We start from the raw sequence: 13,975 nt of genomic DNA, 5'->3' as shown, positions 1-13,975 counted from the left end.
TGGGTTAGGATGCAGTGCTTGTGGTTGGATGAGTGCTGTTTAAAATCCTGTGGGTCTGCAGAGCAATTCCACTGCTGCACCCCTGTCCAAGGACCTGAATCCGCACTTGTCCCCTTAATCCGCACTTGTCCCCTTAATCCGCACTTGTCCCCTTAATCCGCACTTGTCCCAGGGGCTGGCTGACCCTGGTAGGGTGACCCTTTGGATAAATGCAAAAGAAAAACGAAAAACATGCTCAAGCTTCATTTATCGGTGTGACTGTTTTGTGTCTCAGGATTTCAATCTCAAAATCCTCTCTGTCACTGGCATTGCTATCCACATGTGGGATGAAGGCTGCACTGGAGTATCAGAAGACGTGTGTCTGTGTGGGGCAGCTGCGAACCATTATCATCATTAGCATCAAGCCCCCCACCTGGGGAGCTGGACACGCGCTATCTCTCCTCTCCCTCTCCCCGAAGCCCATAATGGCCACGTAAACAGCACGGGGCTTTAGCGGTGGTTGCCATGGAGACCATACTCGCACACCACATGCAGAGGGTGAAAATTTTAACAGCAGACTTCGCTGACAAAATCTGCGTTCGAACGGGACTACTGATGTAGATTATACACCACATGCAAAACAATAAATCTCTGCGAAGGACATCAGAGAATATAACAATTGTGCTTCGTAGGAATGCAGGGTTCCCTGTCATGTTTTGTATCTGAATAACACCTACATCGAAAGTGTAATTCCCATGAAGCACTGTGGTAACAGGTCATTGCTTTCTTAGCGGTGGTTCTGTGCAGGTCTGTGTCGTCCTCCTTGTGTCAGAATTCCCTCACGCATGGACACTTGTAGATTCAGGACTGATATCTGAAATTACACTGCAACGGGACCAGCTGGTGTATTAAAAATATACTCTGGAAAGTGCTCTCCCATCTGCGCTATCTCTTTCGCACGACACTCGATGGCTCCGCCTCGTTATAACTGGGCATGGACATGTCTGCCAGTGAGTGTTCACATGAAAACCATTACACTGAGGACAGCGCTACCCCGACCATAACGTGTTGTAAATGCTCTCTGCCCTTCAGCTAAAGATCTGTGGGTGTAATTCAGACTCGTGCAGCTCCTACAGCGGACTTGCCCTTTTCCCAAGGAACCGAGTGAGAAGGAGCAGTGGCTCGTGGGTAATCTTGAGGCGACATCACAGCTTCAGGAGATGAATGCACCACATCAGTTAAACATCAGTGCTGTCAGGCTGCCTGGAGCTCAGATCTGACAAGCTGTCTTTTGTTTGAAATGTCTGTAAGTATACCAGCACTGGCATGGTGAAAATTTTTTATTTTTTTTTTTTAAACCAAGAAATATTTTTATAAATGGTGAGTTTTTTTTAAATTTTTATCAGACTGGAGTTGACAAAAAGAAAATTAAGGTTTAATTATTTCCTATTTTTGCAAGGCTTATGGAGAATGGAAGCCATTACAATATTACCAGCAGAAAATAATGAAGCAACAATAAAGATATTAAAGTCACTTGTAAGGCCACTCTTTACTGGCCCTGCTTTTATATGCGGTAAACAGTTTCCTCCATTAACTAAGAGGCGAATCAACATGTAATCTAGTGATGTCATTTTTTTCTTGTCTTTTTTTTCCTATTATATTATTATGATGTCACAAACAGCATCACAATTAGCTTTTGATGTCATAATCAGCTGACATTACTCATTCATTGTCACCATGAAATTCTGTCCATAGGTATGAATAATATGAACCATCCATCCATTTTCTGTGACCGCTTGTCCTATTCAGGGTCGCAAGGGGTCCGGACCCTATCCAGATGTGTGGAGTTTGCATGTTCTCCCCATATCGTCATGGAGTTTCCTTCAGGTAACCCCCCCACAGTCCAAAAACAGACTAAGGTTAACTGGAATTACCAAAGTGCCCATGGGTGTGCATATACTGTATGAGTGAATGGCGTGCGAGTGTGAGTGTGAGGGTGAGTGTGAGGGTGAGGGTGAGGGTGAGTGTGAGGGTGAGTGTGAGGGTGAGAGTGAGGGTGAGTGTGAGGGTGAGAGTGAGGGTGAGTGTGAGGGTGAGTGTGAGTGTGAGGGTGAGTGTGAGGGTGAGAGTGAGGGTGAGTGTGAGGGTGAGAGTGAGGGTGAGGGTGAGAGTGAGGGTGAGTGTGAGAGTGAGGGTGAGAGTGAGGGTGAGTGTGAGGGTGAGTGTGAGTGTGAGGGTGAGGGTGAGAGTGAGTGTGAGGGTGAGGGTCCCCTGCCTCGGGTTGGTGACCCATCCTGGGCAATTCCCTGCCTTGCGCTCATAGTTTCCAGGAATATGAACCACATTCACACATATATCTGTCTTTTTCTATATCTCATACTTTTAAATTATAGGGATATAAGAAATGAATTTACTCCACCATGGCTTTTGAGTGAATATTAACATTGAAATATCCATCCATCCATTTTCCAAACCGCTTATCCTATTGGGTCGCGGGGGGTCCGGAGCCTATCCCGGAATCAATGGGCACGAGGCAGGGAACAACCCAGGATGGGGGGCCAGCCCATCGCAGGGCACACTCACACACCATTCACTCTCACATGCACACCTACGGGCAATTTAGCAACTCCAATTAGCCTCAGCATGTTTTTGGACTGTGGGGGGAAACCGGAGTACCCGGAGGAAACCCCACGACGACACGGGGAGAACATGCAAACTCCGCACACATGTGACCCAGGCGGAGACTCGAACCCGGGTCCCAGAGGTGTGAGGCGACAGTGCTAACCACTGCACCACCATGCCGCCCCTACATTGAAATATATCATTATTAAATATGTTTACTCCACAAAATACATTGCTTTATTGCATTGTGATTTCTTCCCACTATTTTAGAGAACAGAACAGTGAAATGCATAAATTTAAGGAACAACAGGGGATACGTTCATTACTAAATCTATCTAAATTATTTAGGGGAAGAATAAAAAAATCTTCTAAATAAGAATAAAATTGGATGAAAAAACAAGACTAATGTCATTATATTTATTTATTTGTTTGTTTATTGTTCTGCTGTCATGGGGATGTTGCATTATAGTATTTGCCTGGTACTGAAAATAGCAAATGCACGTTACAACAAATTCTGATCCCAGCGGAATCCAAGATTCGATGCCGTCTCAGGTCAGGCTATTTATACTTTAGGAGGAAACTCAGTTCTGCCAACAGAAATGATTCAACAACATCTACATTTATTGCAAGCCAGAGGGAGAAACTGTCCAAGCATCCATCAATCTCACAAACATTTGTTTTGGACAAGGTCACAGAAGGACCTGGAGCTGGTCCCAGGCACACCCGGACACGATGCCACTGCATCACAGAACACAAGCACGCAAGTAACAGACAGGGTAGTTCAGACACAGCGATTCACCTAACCATGCTTGTGAAGGAGGAAACCCAAACTAACAAGAGAGAGAAACTCTGCACAGACACATAACCCGGGTCAGGAATCGCACCCACAACCATGGAGGTGTGAGATCGCAGTGCTAGCCACCTCTGCAACACGAATGCCTACCCCAGCCTCCTATTTGCTTGTTTACTTTTTTATATTCACTGTGGAGACATCAAAGTAAACGCATGAATGCTTTTAATGAAAGAGTCCTGCACCCGTTACGACGCAGTATCTGCGACACACATCCCTGCTTTGCATTATGCACCGTTATTCTCTTTCAATTCCATCTTGCCATGTTTCTGCCAAAGAAATGATTTTATTTTATTTTTTTTTTTTTTTTACAAATCGCTTTTCTGTCCCTTCATCAGAAGACGGAAGCATTCTGGTACGTGAGCAGCAAGTGCTGAGTGGTGGGTTTTAAGCCGTCACTTTCTGATGAGGAATGTAGGACGCGATGAGCTTATCGTGTCAGCATGACCGCAGCTGTGACTCACATGGCATGGGGGCGCCGCACGACGGCGATGTGCTGGCAACGCCTCCTCGCCTCACTCCGGAGCGCCGCTAAACTCAAACAGCACCCTACAGTTTTCACCGTGACCTTGGGTCCAGATCACGGACTGGCCATATCTATCTACAGTTTTAAACCAGTAGCTTCCAGTATCTATTTGTTCATCATTTTTGCATTTTATCAGGTTCTCTTGCCATATTTTCGACTTGCAACAGAAGAGGAAAATTAAGCTTTATTTGAGATTTGTATAAGTACAGGTACTTTGGAATGTGATTGTTCTCATATCCACACACATACAAAGTTGAGAATCAAGCTTTGAGGTCTAAACACAGTCAGCCATCCATCTGGCGTCCCTACAGCATTTTTCAGGGGGTTGAAGGCCTTGCTCAGGGGCTCAACAGAGATGTGTGCAGCCAGAAACCTTGGATGGAGGGGTGCACATTTCAGAGAGGGTTCAACCTCATTATTTTACTACCTGACTGTGTCTGATCGAGAGCATACAAATTTTACTATGTGGCTACAAACCTGCGCTAGTCTGCTGAGTGGTTTGGGATTCAAACTAGCAACCCACTGAGCAATCACCACTGATATGAGGCTTTAAACTAACTAACACCCTTGTAATTTCCCTGTGGAATCTTCCGGTTCTGTAACGTTAAAACACAGTGGGCTTAGGGTGAGACCCATGCTGTGTTTTAGACGCTGGCATTACGATTTCGCTATGCCGCCATACCCCGAGGGACGCTGGTAGCTGTACAGAACTATTTTTTTTTATATCTCTTTCTGATTGCTGTTCTCCTTGGGAGACGCCTAAGACAAACGCTTTGTCATGCAGCAGAAGGTGTTTTAGCATAAAGGCAGCTGCCGGAAGCACAACAGCTTATCGAGTTTTGCATTTTAGGTCGAAACAGACGTGCACGTCTTCAGATGCTCCCTGGTATGCACCCCGCATACATTCTGAAAAAGCCCAGGGGCGCTGGAGGAAAGGGTGACCCTGTACTCAGTTTCAGTTTCACCACTGAATGTGCGCATGTATTAAAAACAGAGAGCATTATGGGATATGAAAAAAAAAACACACACATTCCAATGTACCTGGACTCATGCTCAGGTACATAAATGGCAAATAAGTATAATTTCATTACATTTTTCTCAATTTCATTTCAACCTGCGAGAAACACAAATGGGAGTTAACATTTATAATAACCATCATGCAGAACATGTGTGAACCTTGTTCTTGATGAGATTCACCATGTCGCAGAAGTGCTGGGTTTTACATTGGTCTCAGACCAACGCAGAGGTACCTCAGCAGAGAGTCAGGCTGCAGAAGCAGCCTTAAAGGACGGAGCCTGACTACAGCAGGTACATTATCCAAACCTGTTCTCCTCCCCCTGTCTTTTAGTCTGTATGAATTATTGAGAAAAGCTGTCAGGGAAAAAGGCAGGAGATAAACAAAAGCAGTGTAATTAAAAAACAATACTTGTGTTTTGAATAACAATTTACGGGGAGATTCACTTCTCAGGTGTAAAAGCAGAACAGGCTTGGTGACCAGATTTTTCTGCTACAGAGAAATTAGCGATTGAATGTAAAGGTTTGCTGTTTAATTTGAGCATTTGCTGTTCCCTGATGTCAGGTTTGGGCACCCAGTAAGGAAGAAGCACCACTTATAATCTGATTGACGTCTCTGCGAGTCCTTGGTGAGCTTATAGGACAGCAGGGTGTTTTTGCACTGGATGCATAGGGTACTTTAGTTTGAAAACCTTGCTTTTCCATTGCCGGATTATCGATTTTCTTTTTTGGAGGGGTGATTAATATCGTCTTTTTCCTGAAGCGTGACGTGCAGCTCGTTCTACACCAGGCGAGCACAAACACCTCTTCTGGTGAGGGAGGGGTCTTCAGGGAACACCTCCTGTAATGAAGGAGCGCTGATGTCTGCCTGGTGCCGCCCCACCCCCAATCCTCTTCATTCACAGCCCCCCCCGCCTGGATTTGTGTTCTCTCTCCTGCAGCCCACTGGGGAGATTGAAGCCTTGACTGAGAAGGTCACCCTGGGGTGACTGTGGGGGTGGGATGGGGGGTGAAGCAGAGTCATGGGGGGGTATCCCTCTGCATGCGCCACCTCGTGCATTCTCCTTGGAAACCCCTGGTAATCCCCGGATATGGCATGACAGGGGCACGTCGGTTATGAGGTAGCAGGACACGTTTGGGGGAGGGGGGGTAGTGCGGGGGGACTGCTGAGACCAAGCGAGCGAGGAAGAGGGAGAGAGAGAGGGAGAGAGAGGGAGAGGCAGGGAGAGAGAGAAGGAGAGAGAGGGAGAGAGAGAGGGAGAGGCAGGAAGAGAGAGAAGGAGAGAGGGAGAGGCAAGGAGAGAGCATCCCTTGGCCGCAGATTGGCTGAGCGGCAAATAAGCCCAGCATCGGGGAGGGAGGGAGGAGCAGCCATAGAGGGGGACACGGCCGACAGAGACGCGAGCTCAGCTCAGCACCGCACGCGCATTGCCTGCCCGAGCCGCCGCCGCGCCACCGCGTGAAGCAGAGACCGCGGGCTCGCCGCACCCCGCTTCCTCCCCAGCGCCTGTCCGCCGGGCCGTCAGCCATGAACTTCCTGCGCCGCCGCCTGTCCGACAGCAGCTTCATCGCCAACCTGCCTAATGGCTACATGACGGACCTCCAGCGGCCAGATCCCCCTCCGCCACCGCCTCCCACGGCCGCCTCGTCCGCTGCCCCCGGCACGGCTCCTGCCCCGGCCCCAGTCCCGGCCCCAACCTCAGCTCCGGCCCCTGTCCCTGCCCAGGCTCCCTCTGTCACCCCAGCCCCGGACAGGAGACCACAGCTGGCCCAGACCTCCACCGGCGGTGGGTTCTTCAGCTCCATCACCAATGTGGTCAAGCAGACAGCCGCCTCCGCCGGCCTGGTGGACCAGGCGCCTGCCGCCTCACCCAAGAAGTTCAAAATTCTGCTGGTGGTTGATGAGCCGCAGCACGACTGGTGAGTGATACGCCTGTGACCCGCGTGCCTGTCCGTGACCTGCGTACCTGTCTGTGACCCGCGTGCCTGTCCGTGACTCGCGTGCTTGTCTGTGACCCGCGTGCCTGTCCGTGACTCGCGTGCTTGTCTGTGACCCGCGTGCCTGTCCGTGACCTGCGTACCTGTCCGTGACTCGCATGCCTGTCTGTGACCCGCGTGCCTGGCTGTCTGCTCAGCTTCCATTTTTGAGGCCGCCCCCCAAAATACCGCCGGTGATGAGACAAAACAACAAATCAAGCATTGTTTTACTATTATCATTTATTTAGTTTTAGAAAACAACAACGTAACTAAATCCAACCTAAAGGCCAGGCGGTCCAGGATCTGATTCCTTTACTAATACAAGGTGAAGTGAGGCTTCTTTTCCTTTTGTTATGGTTTCCTCCCGTCCAGCTCCACACGTCCATGTTGCACTGATTACTGGTTCATTCATTTATTCGTTTATTCACGTTCCCTTCTCTGGTCCCGCGGACGGTTGAAAGCTCTGGCGTTTGAGTATCCCGAGATGATCGTTAGCCTTTAATGCACACGGTGCGGTCTGTCTCGGAAGCATGCTCTCCCATGTTTATCTCCTCCCCGTCACCTGCGAGGGGATGCCAGCACTATGGCGAGCAGCGTGCGGGAATGATGCCTCACCTCCTGTGTCGGACACATGCATCCTCTACCCCAGAGCGACGTGTGCATTAGCCAGGGCTAAAGAGCGCCCTCTAGCACCTCCTGCGCTTAAACGTCGGTCCTAGCTAGGGGCTGGTATCGGCGTTGCTGGGGTCATCCCACTTGCAGTCAATCAGCTGACCTCACACAGCCATCGACCAGATGTGTGACATCCAGTTGACCCTACCAGTGCATTTTTTTTACATGGGGTGGGGGGTCGTTAATACTAAGAGAATTAGTGCTTTGATATGAGGGGATATAATGTAATAATTTAAATGTAAAGGGCTATGTTTTGGGATAGATAAATGAAGCCAAATTAAATATTGGGAGGTTCATGTCCCTCCATTTCCTATGCCCCCGAATAAGCTGTCCCTTACCTTTAAGTAAATTACCATGTGAAGAGGCCCTGGACATTAATTTAATGCTGGCTGCTTTATTGTATTAATGCTGTTGTCATCACATCAATCTAACACAGGTGGACAAACTCCCATGAGGCATTTAGAGGAGCGTAAAATATGTGCTGCTTTCTCCCATGAGCCCTGACCTCCATGAGTGAATGAGGCGGGGGGCAACCCGCCCATTTCAAAACACGCGTCTTGGTCACGGATTAGCTTTGGCTCCCTGCGACCCGCAGAGTGACATTTTATTCGACACCCCTGGCTCTGAGAGAAATGATGGCCCTCATAAGTAGCCATGGGTAGGTGCTGAGCATTCCAGGATAACATAATGGCTGTGAGTGTGGGGGTGGCGGGGGCTGAGGTGGGAGGAGTTCTGTGTCAAGTAAGAAAAGCTAAAATCATCGCTTTCTGCTTTATCCGGTTGTTTGGAGATTTCTTCATATCTCTGGTCTCAAGGTCAGGCTCCAGCATCTTCTCAGTGTTAACAGACAGCTACTTACATAACTGCCATCGCTGTGTCTTTCACAAGCAGCCTGCCAAGATCTAACCCATTCTGGGCCTTTTTTTACCAATATTTAACAGAGGGGTCTGGTTTCTGGGGCACCTGCTTCCGCTCAGACCGGGGGAACCATCTAAACACGACCACCGCGCTTGTATAACAGTCTGGTAGAAGTCTTCCCAACACACTTGGTATTTAACCGGAGGCCAATGCAGTTCAAAGCAGAGAGTGAAATCCCCCAAGAAACTCGCAGGGATGTGAACAGTACATGGGAGGAGTGTTTGATAGACCCCCTATTGTCTCACCGCCCTTGAGTTTTCCAAATATGTCTGAAGGAACGAGGGAAAGAGAGAGAGCCGACTCTGTCATCAAATAACAAAAAGGAACTTGGCGATTCAGGGTTCTAGGTCACGCGTGTGTGCGCGTGTGGGTGGGCGTGTGTGCGTTTGTGTGTGCGTGCCAGCCTGCGCTCGTGTGGCCTGAGCACACGTGCGTGGGAGGGAGAGGTCGTGGTGTAGCTGGGAGAATCGTTTGTACACCTGCGGCCGTCTGCCGGTATGTTTCCTTTTGTGCGTATCTCCCTGAAATCAGTAAAGAGCCAGAAGCAGCAGGTCCAACCCGGCAGGAGAGTCACGCCTCCGGTTCTCTACATCGCTACCACGGTTCTATATTTTTATCCTCTTCACATCGATTAAGCAGTCCTCAAAATAGGGCAAAGTTTGAAAGAAGTGGAAGTCAGCTATAGAAAAAGAGGTTTTTTTTTTTTTATAAAATGTGCTGCCACAAAAACAAGATCGTACTTCACGAAATCTGTAGTACACCGGAGCTCCCGGGAGCGAGTTCTTTTTTGGGATCCCTTTCATCGGTGCCCTTCCCAGCAGTCCCAGTTTTTTCTGAAGCTGTCAGCAGGAGCGTCACTGAGGCACCGGCGGTGGCGGCTGCTGACGGGAAAGCAGGCGTTGTTTTCAGCGCAGCCAAAGACGAGAATCTGCCGCTGGGTGCAGAAATCCGCATTCTTGGGAAGAGAGGCGAACGTCTGGGAGAAAACTGGGAGCCGGCAGAAGTGGGGGAGCGGACAGCTGAGGGCCCCCTTTGCCAGGGTGTCCCCAAGGGAGCTTAGTGCCATGGCGGGGGGCAGCATGTGATCGTTTACCTGGAGCTTTTATACAAACCGACTCTTGTTGCACTCATTTACCCTGCAGAAATGCCCCAATTCAGGGTAGTGCTGTGATACCTCCCCTGTGACTGACACATGGCACGCCACACCGTAGTTAGATGGCATTTCATCCCTGTGCCTTTGCAGTGGTGATCACGCGGTATTCAACGGGGCTTCCGCTGTAGGGCTGTCACATGACGCGTGACCCTTCATCTGCTGCGATACCGCGCAGGCAAACCCACAGACCGTGTAAAATCAGCGCCGAGTGAGAGAGAGAGAGAGAGAGAGACCCTCTGAGTTCCACCCCAGGTGATCCAGCCTTTTAGAATTGACCCCCCTGCTTTCTATGTCAAGCAGGATTCCTCACCCCGTTGCTATAGCAACAGCCCCGAAGGCCCCGCCCCACTCGGCTGTGATGGATCCAGCTGATCGCCAGCCTCTTAAAGCTCCACGGTGTGATAGGACAAACACAAGCCCGTGGTTTGTCTGTGTGGCCGCGAGGTGCAGCCCCTCCCCGGGGGGCTCCGATTACACTCAGGCACTTACGTTAGGTTGGGTCACCGTGCTCCGCTGGCTGGCGGCTCCTTTGAAAGCATCCAGGCGCCGAATGTGACACGGGGACCTCCTTACTGAGCTGTGCGTTCCCGCTGGGGATGCTGTGTGAGGATCCTGCTGGTCCACGCCTCATTAATTCTTGCCTCTGTAGCCCCGGTGTGGCTTTCATTTCATCATCCTAGCAACTGAGGGTCAGGAAAGCAAGAACGAAAACACTCTGTATAACGAATGGCCCTTAAAAGTAGGTTTATTAATGTTCCCTTTGAAGCATTAATGCAGAGAATGCACATCATCCATGAAACTGTAAATTGTAAATTGCAATCTTAAGTTATAAAATTTTGCATGAAATTAAATGCGAATTATGCAAATACCAAAGGAAACTTTTCTTTCATTAAGTCTTCCTTTCATCCATCCATCCATCCATCCCTTTTCCAACTGTCATCCTGGCCAGAACAATCACCCTCCTATTTAACAATACTCTGTGGCTTGTGGTGTAAAACGTGGGTGATGTCATCAGGGTGGGTGGCCCGTCCTCCCTCCAAGGAGAATCTGACTCGGCACACATTGCCGCTTTCTTTCATGCTTTCCCGCACCAGCTCACCCCCCCCCCCCAAAAAAAAAGGCCCCCATATCCACCACCCGGAGTGTTCCTTTTCCATCCATGCTCGAGAAGCAATTTCTGCAAAGAGCAGAAAATTCTACTGAACACAGCAGAAATTCCTTTTTAATGTGTTGGTATTTTCCCATATAATATAATTTGTCTAGCTGTCATTTATTACCTGGATGTTTAGCCACTTTAACAGATGCTTAACTGCGTGTGTGTGTGTATGTATGTATATACAGTATATGTATATATACAGCCGTGGAAAAAATAAGAGACCACTCTGTACTTTTATACAAATCTGTATTTTTAAATCCTGGTTTAATCGTGGTTCTGCTGGCCGAAGGCTACGCTGAGCAATAGATTTATTCCAGGTAAAATTTGTAAGAAAGCAGCACAGAAGTATAAGGTGAAGCAGGAGACACTGGGAACGACCAGAAACCAACCAGCTAATGGGCAGAAGCGACTTTCTAATGCCAGAGATGTCCGTTAACTTATCCGACAGTTTCTCATGATTGGTAGAATGACATCAAGTGACCTTCAAAAGGAACGGGAAACATTAAGTGCAGGTGTGAAGTGCACGGCTATATCAGGTACCTAAACGCAGGACTGAAGTCCCATGAAGCACGAAACACTTAATGAATGAGAAACAGGGAAGAACCAGGCTGCAGTTTGCAAAAAATATATATTATTCACAGACGCACACCCATAAATTGGGAAATAAGTGAAAGAAAAAATTGTGCTGTGGTCTCTTATTTTTTTCCGCTGCTGTATAACACACACAGTTTTTAACAGCTTTTAAAATGTTACTAATTAATTGCTGTCCTGGGAGTATATATATTACAGGAAGAGCTTGAAATCTCCATAAAAAGAGCAAGAATAATGTCAATTACAGTTTGGCTGTTTAGTTATCACTCTTGTATACACACCTGTATAAAAATCTCTGTAGGCATCTCCCCTGGTTTTCATTGTTGTCATGGGGATAATTACTGTAGTTTGCATTTCAGATTGCTCTGCTCACACTGTAACATGCCAAACAATTAGTATTGTATTCCACAAAGCAAATGGAGGAAATTTAGTCAAAATCTATGAGATGAAGGTAAAATCTGGAATATGGAGTTAAGCTCTATAAGACTGAAAATTCTGTCTGAAAATTCAGGCTTTTTTGCAGTATTTTTATTCTTTAAACTGTGACATAATGAATATATTTTTGCCTTTGTATATATATATATATCTGGTCTTCAATGTTTTAATTAAATAACTTTGTATTTTCAAAATTTTCTTGAATTTTAGATATTACTGAAAATATTTAATGATAGATGCTGCTTAAATGCTAGATTAAAGGCACTGCAGGCATATCAGCACAAAATTAGTTACATTTTTTATTCCTAAAATTATACATAATACTGGGAATTTCTGGTTAAATCCGAATGTTTTATCCTTGGTTTTGCAGCCCTGGTAATCGCGTTTCCTTTGGATTTTTGTTTCAAGTCACCCCTTAATTAATTAGGCTTGATTGAATTACGATACTGATTGAATTCTGGCTGTGAGCTGACATTTAAAATGGCGGCGAGAGATTTTTTAATGAGGTACTCTATTCCTCCTGGGGATTCTTTGGATTTTGTAAACCACATCGTGGATTTTGGCGTCAAAGCACGGGGCCAACCAACAAGTACTCTGCCAGCCTTGGGATCCAAACCCACGACGGTCCGGATAAGGGCCTCAATTCCTGTCATGTTCATCTATATACTTCACATACCATAGATGGATTTCATAATTAGAAAATTAAAATAATGCGCCAACAGCTAACTAAATAAAATTATACAGTACATTATTTTATATTATCAGCTACTTAACTACTGCAATGTAATTGAATAGTTATATAAACTTTATTTAGCTAAATATTAATTAGCTCTTACTCAATCTTTATATAAATTAATGTAGACTATAATACATACCACTGGCCTCCCATCGAGGGTGTACCCCAGCCTTGTGCTCTCTGCTGCCTGGGTTTGACCCCAAACTCTCCTGCCTTCCTCATCAGGATAAGTGTTTATAAAATGAATGAATGGATGGATGGATGGATGGATGGATGGATGAATGGATGTCACCAAGTAATGCTGCCTTTTCTTGCACGGTTCGCAGACCTACACGATGCTCCAGAGAGCCACTCCCCAGCATCAGATTCCTCCCCCAACTTTACTCTCACACTCCTCACGCAGGATGAGCTTTGAGGAAGGTGCGATGCTATAGCCTGGCCATGAGAGAGCTCTCTATTGGCTCCTAAGGGACCCAAGAGCTGAAGAAACATTTACAATACATTTATTATTTAGCAGATGCTTTTATACAAAGTGATACACAGTTGAGGAGACAGGGTCAGCCAGTCTCTGGAGTAATCAGGGTTATGGGCCTTGCTCAAGGCCCAACATTGAAATCACTCCGCCAACCAATGATTTGAACCAATGACCTTCTGGTCAGAGTCGCACAACGTCCCCAGGAAGTGATGCGACAGAACCCTCCAACCTGGAAACGAGGCTCAGGGTGTGGGGTCCTTACTGTAAAAGGCAGCTCAGACCCACCTCTACAGCTACCAGCTGGCCTTTCCAGAACTTTTTCTGGACACAGCCCCAATGGATAGATGGGAAAACAAGCACATGCAGCCACCTGGACAGCAGGGACTCACCAGGGTCTCAAACAGGCTATGATTTCCAATAGTAAAGCAGGAATATGGACAGACCAGCCCAACATCAGACATGAGCATGTAAAGGCATATTCCTTAATGTATTCACCACCAACCCACTTATTTAAATTGGTTAAAAAAATCAATGAGGTATTGATTAGCCGAATGAGGCTAGGTAGCAGTCAAAAAAATATATGGGTATATTGGATCGATGTTGCAAATACTGAGGTGAATTTAGCTGAGGTTTATAAACAGACAAGCTGACACACTTTGACAGACATAATATTATAGCTTCACACCAACATCAAGATCATTTAGAAATTATTTTCTTTGACTGCCTAAGACCTTTGCACAGGATTGTACTGAGTGTAATGTACATATAAACAATAATAAATTATATAGCAGCAACATAATGCAGTGAAATAAACACAAGGACTAATAATAAATAGATGCATTTCCCCATAACATCCAAATAAAACTGTGCA

General features: G+C 46.9%; 1 protein-coding gene across 1 annotated transcript in view; it reads left to right on the top strand.

The window, feature by feature from the left end:
• The first annotated feature begins 6,184 nt into the window (after positions 1-6,184).
• syn2b (synapsin IIb) overlaps positions 6,185-13,975 on the top strand; it is a 64,401-nt gene continuing 56,610 nt past the window's right edge. Inside the window, exon 1 of the mRNA XM_049022105.1 lies at positions 6,185-6,911. Within this exon, the coding sequence (XP_048878062.1) occupies positions 6,520-6,911 (392 nt within the window). The 5' untranslated portion in view covers positions 6,185-6,519. The remainder of the gene's footprint in view (positions 6,912-13,975) is intronic.

Source organism: Brienomyrus brachyistius, chromosome 8 (genome assembly GCF_023856365.1).
Source record: "Brienomyrus brachyistius isolate T26 chromosome 8, BBRACH_0.4, whole genome shotgun sequence".
NCBI classification, from domain to species: Eukaryota; Metazoa; Chordata; class Actinopteri; order Osteoglossiformes; family Mormyridae; genus Brienomyrus; species Brienomyrus brachyistius.
This window is presented reverse-complemented; position numbering and strand designations above follow the sequence as displayed.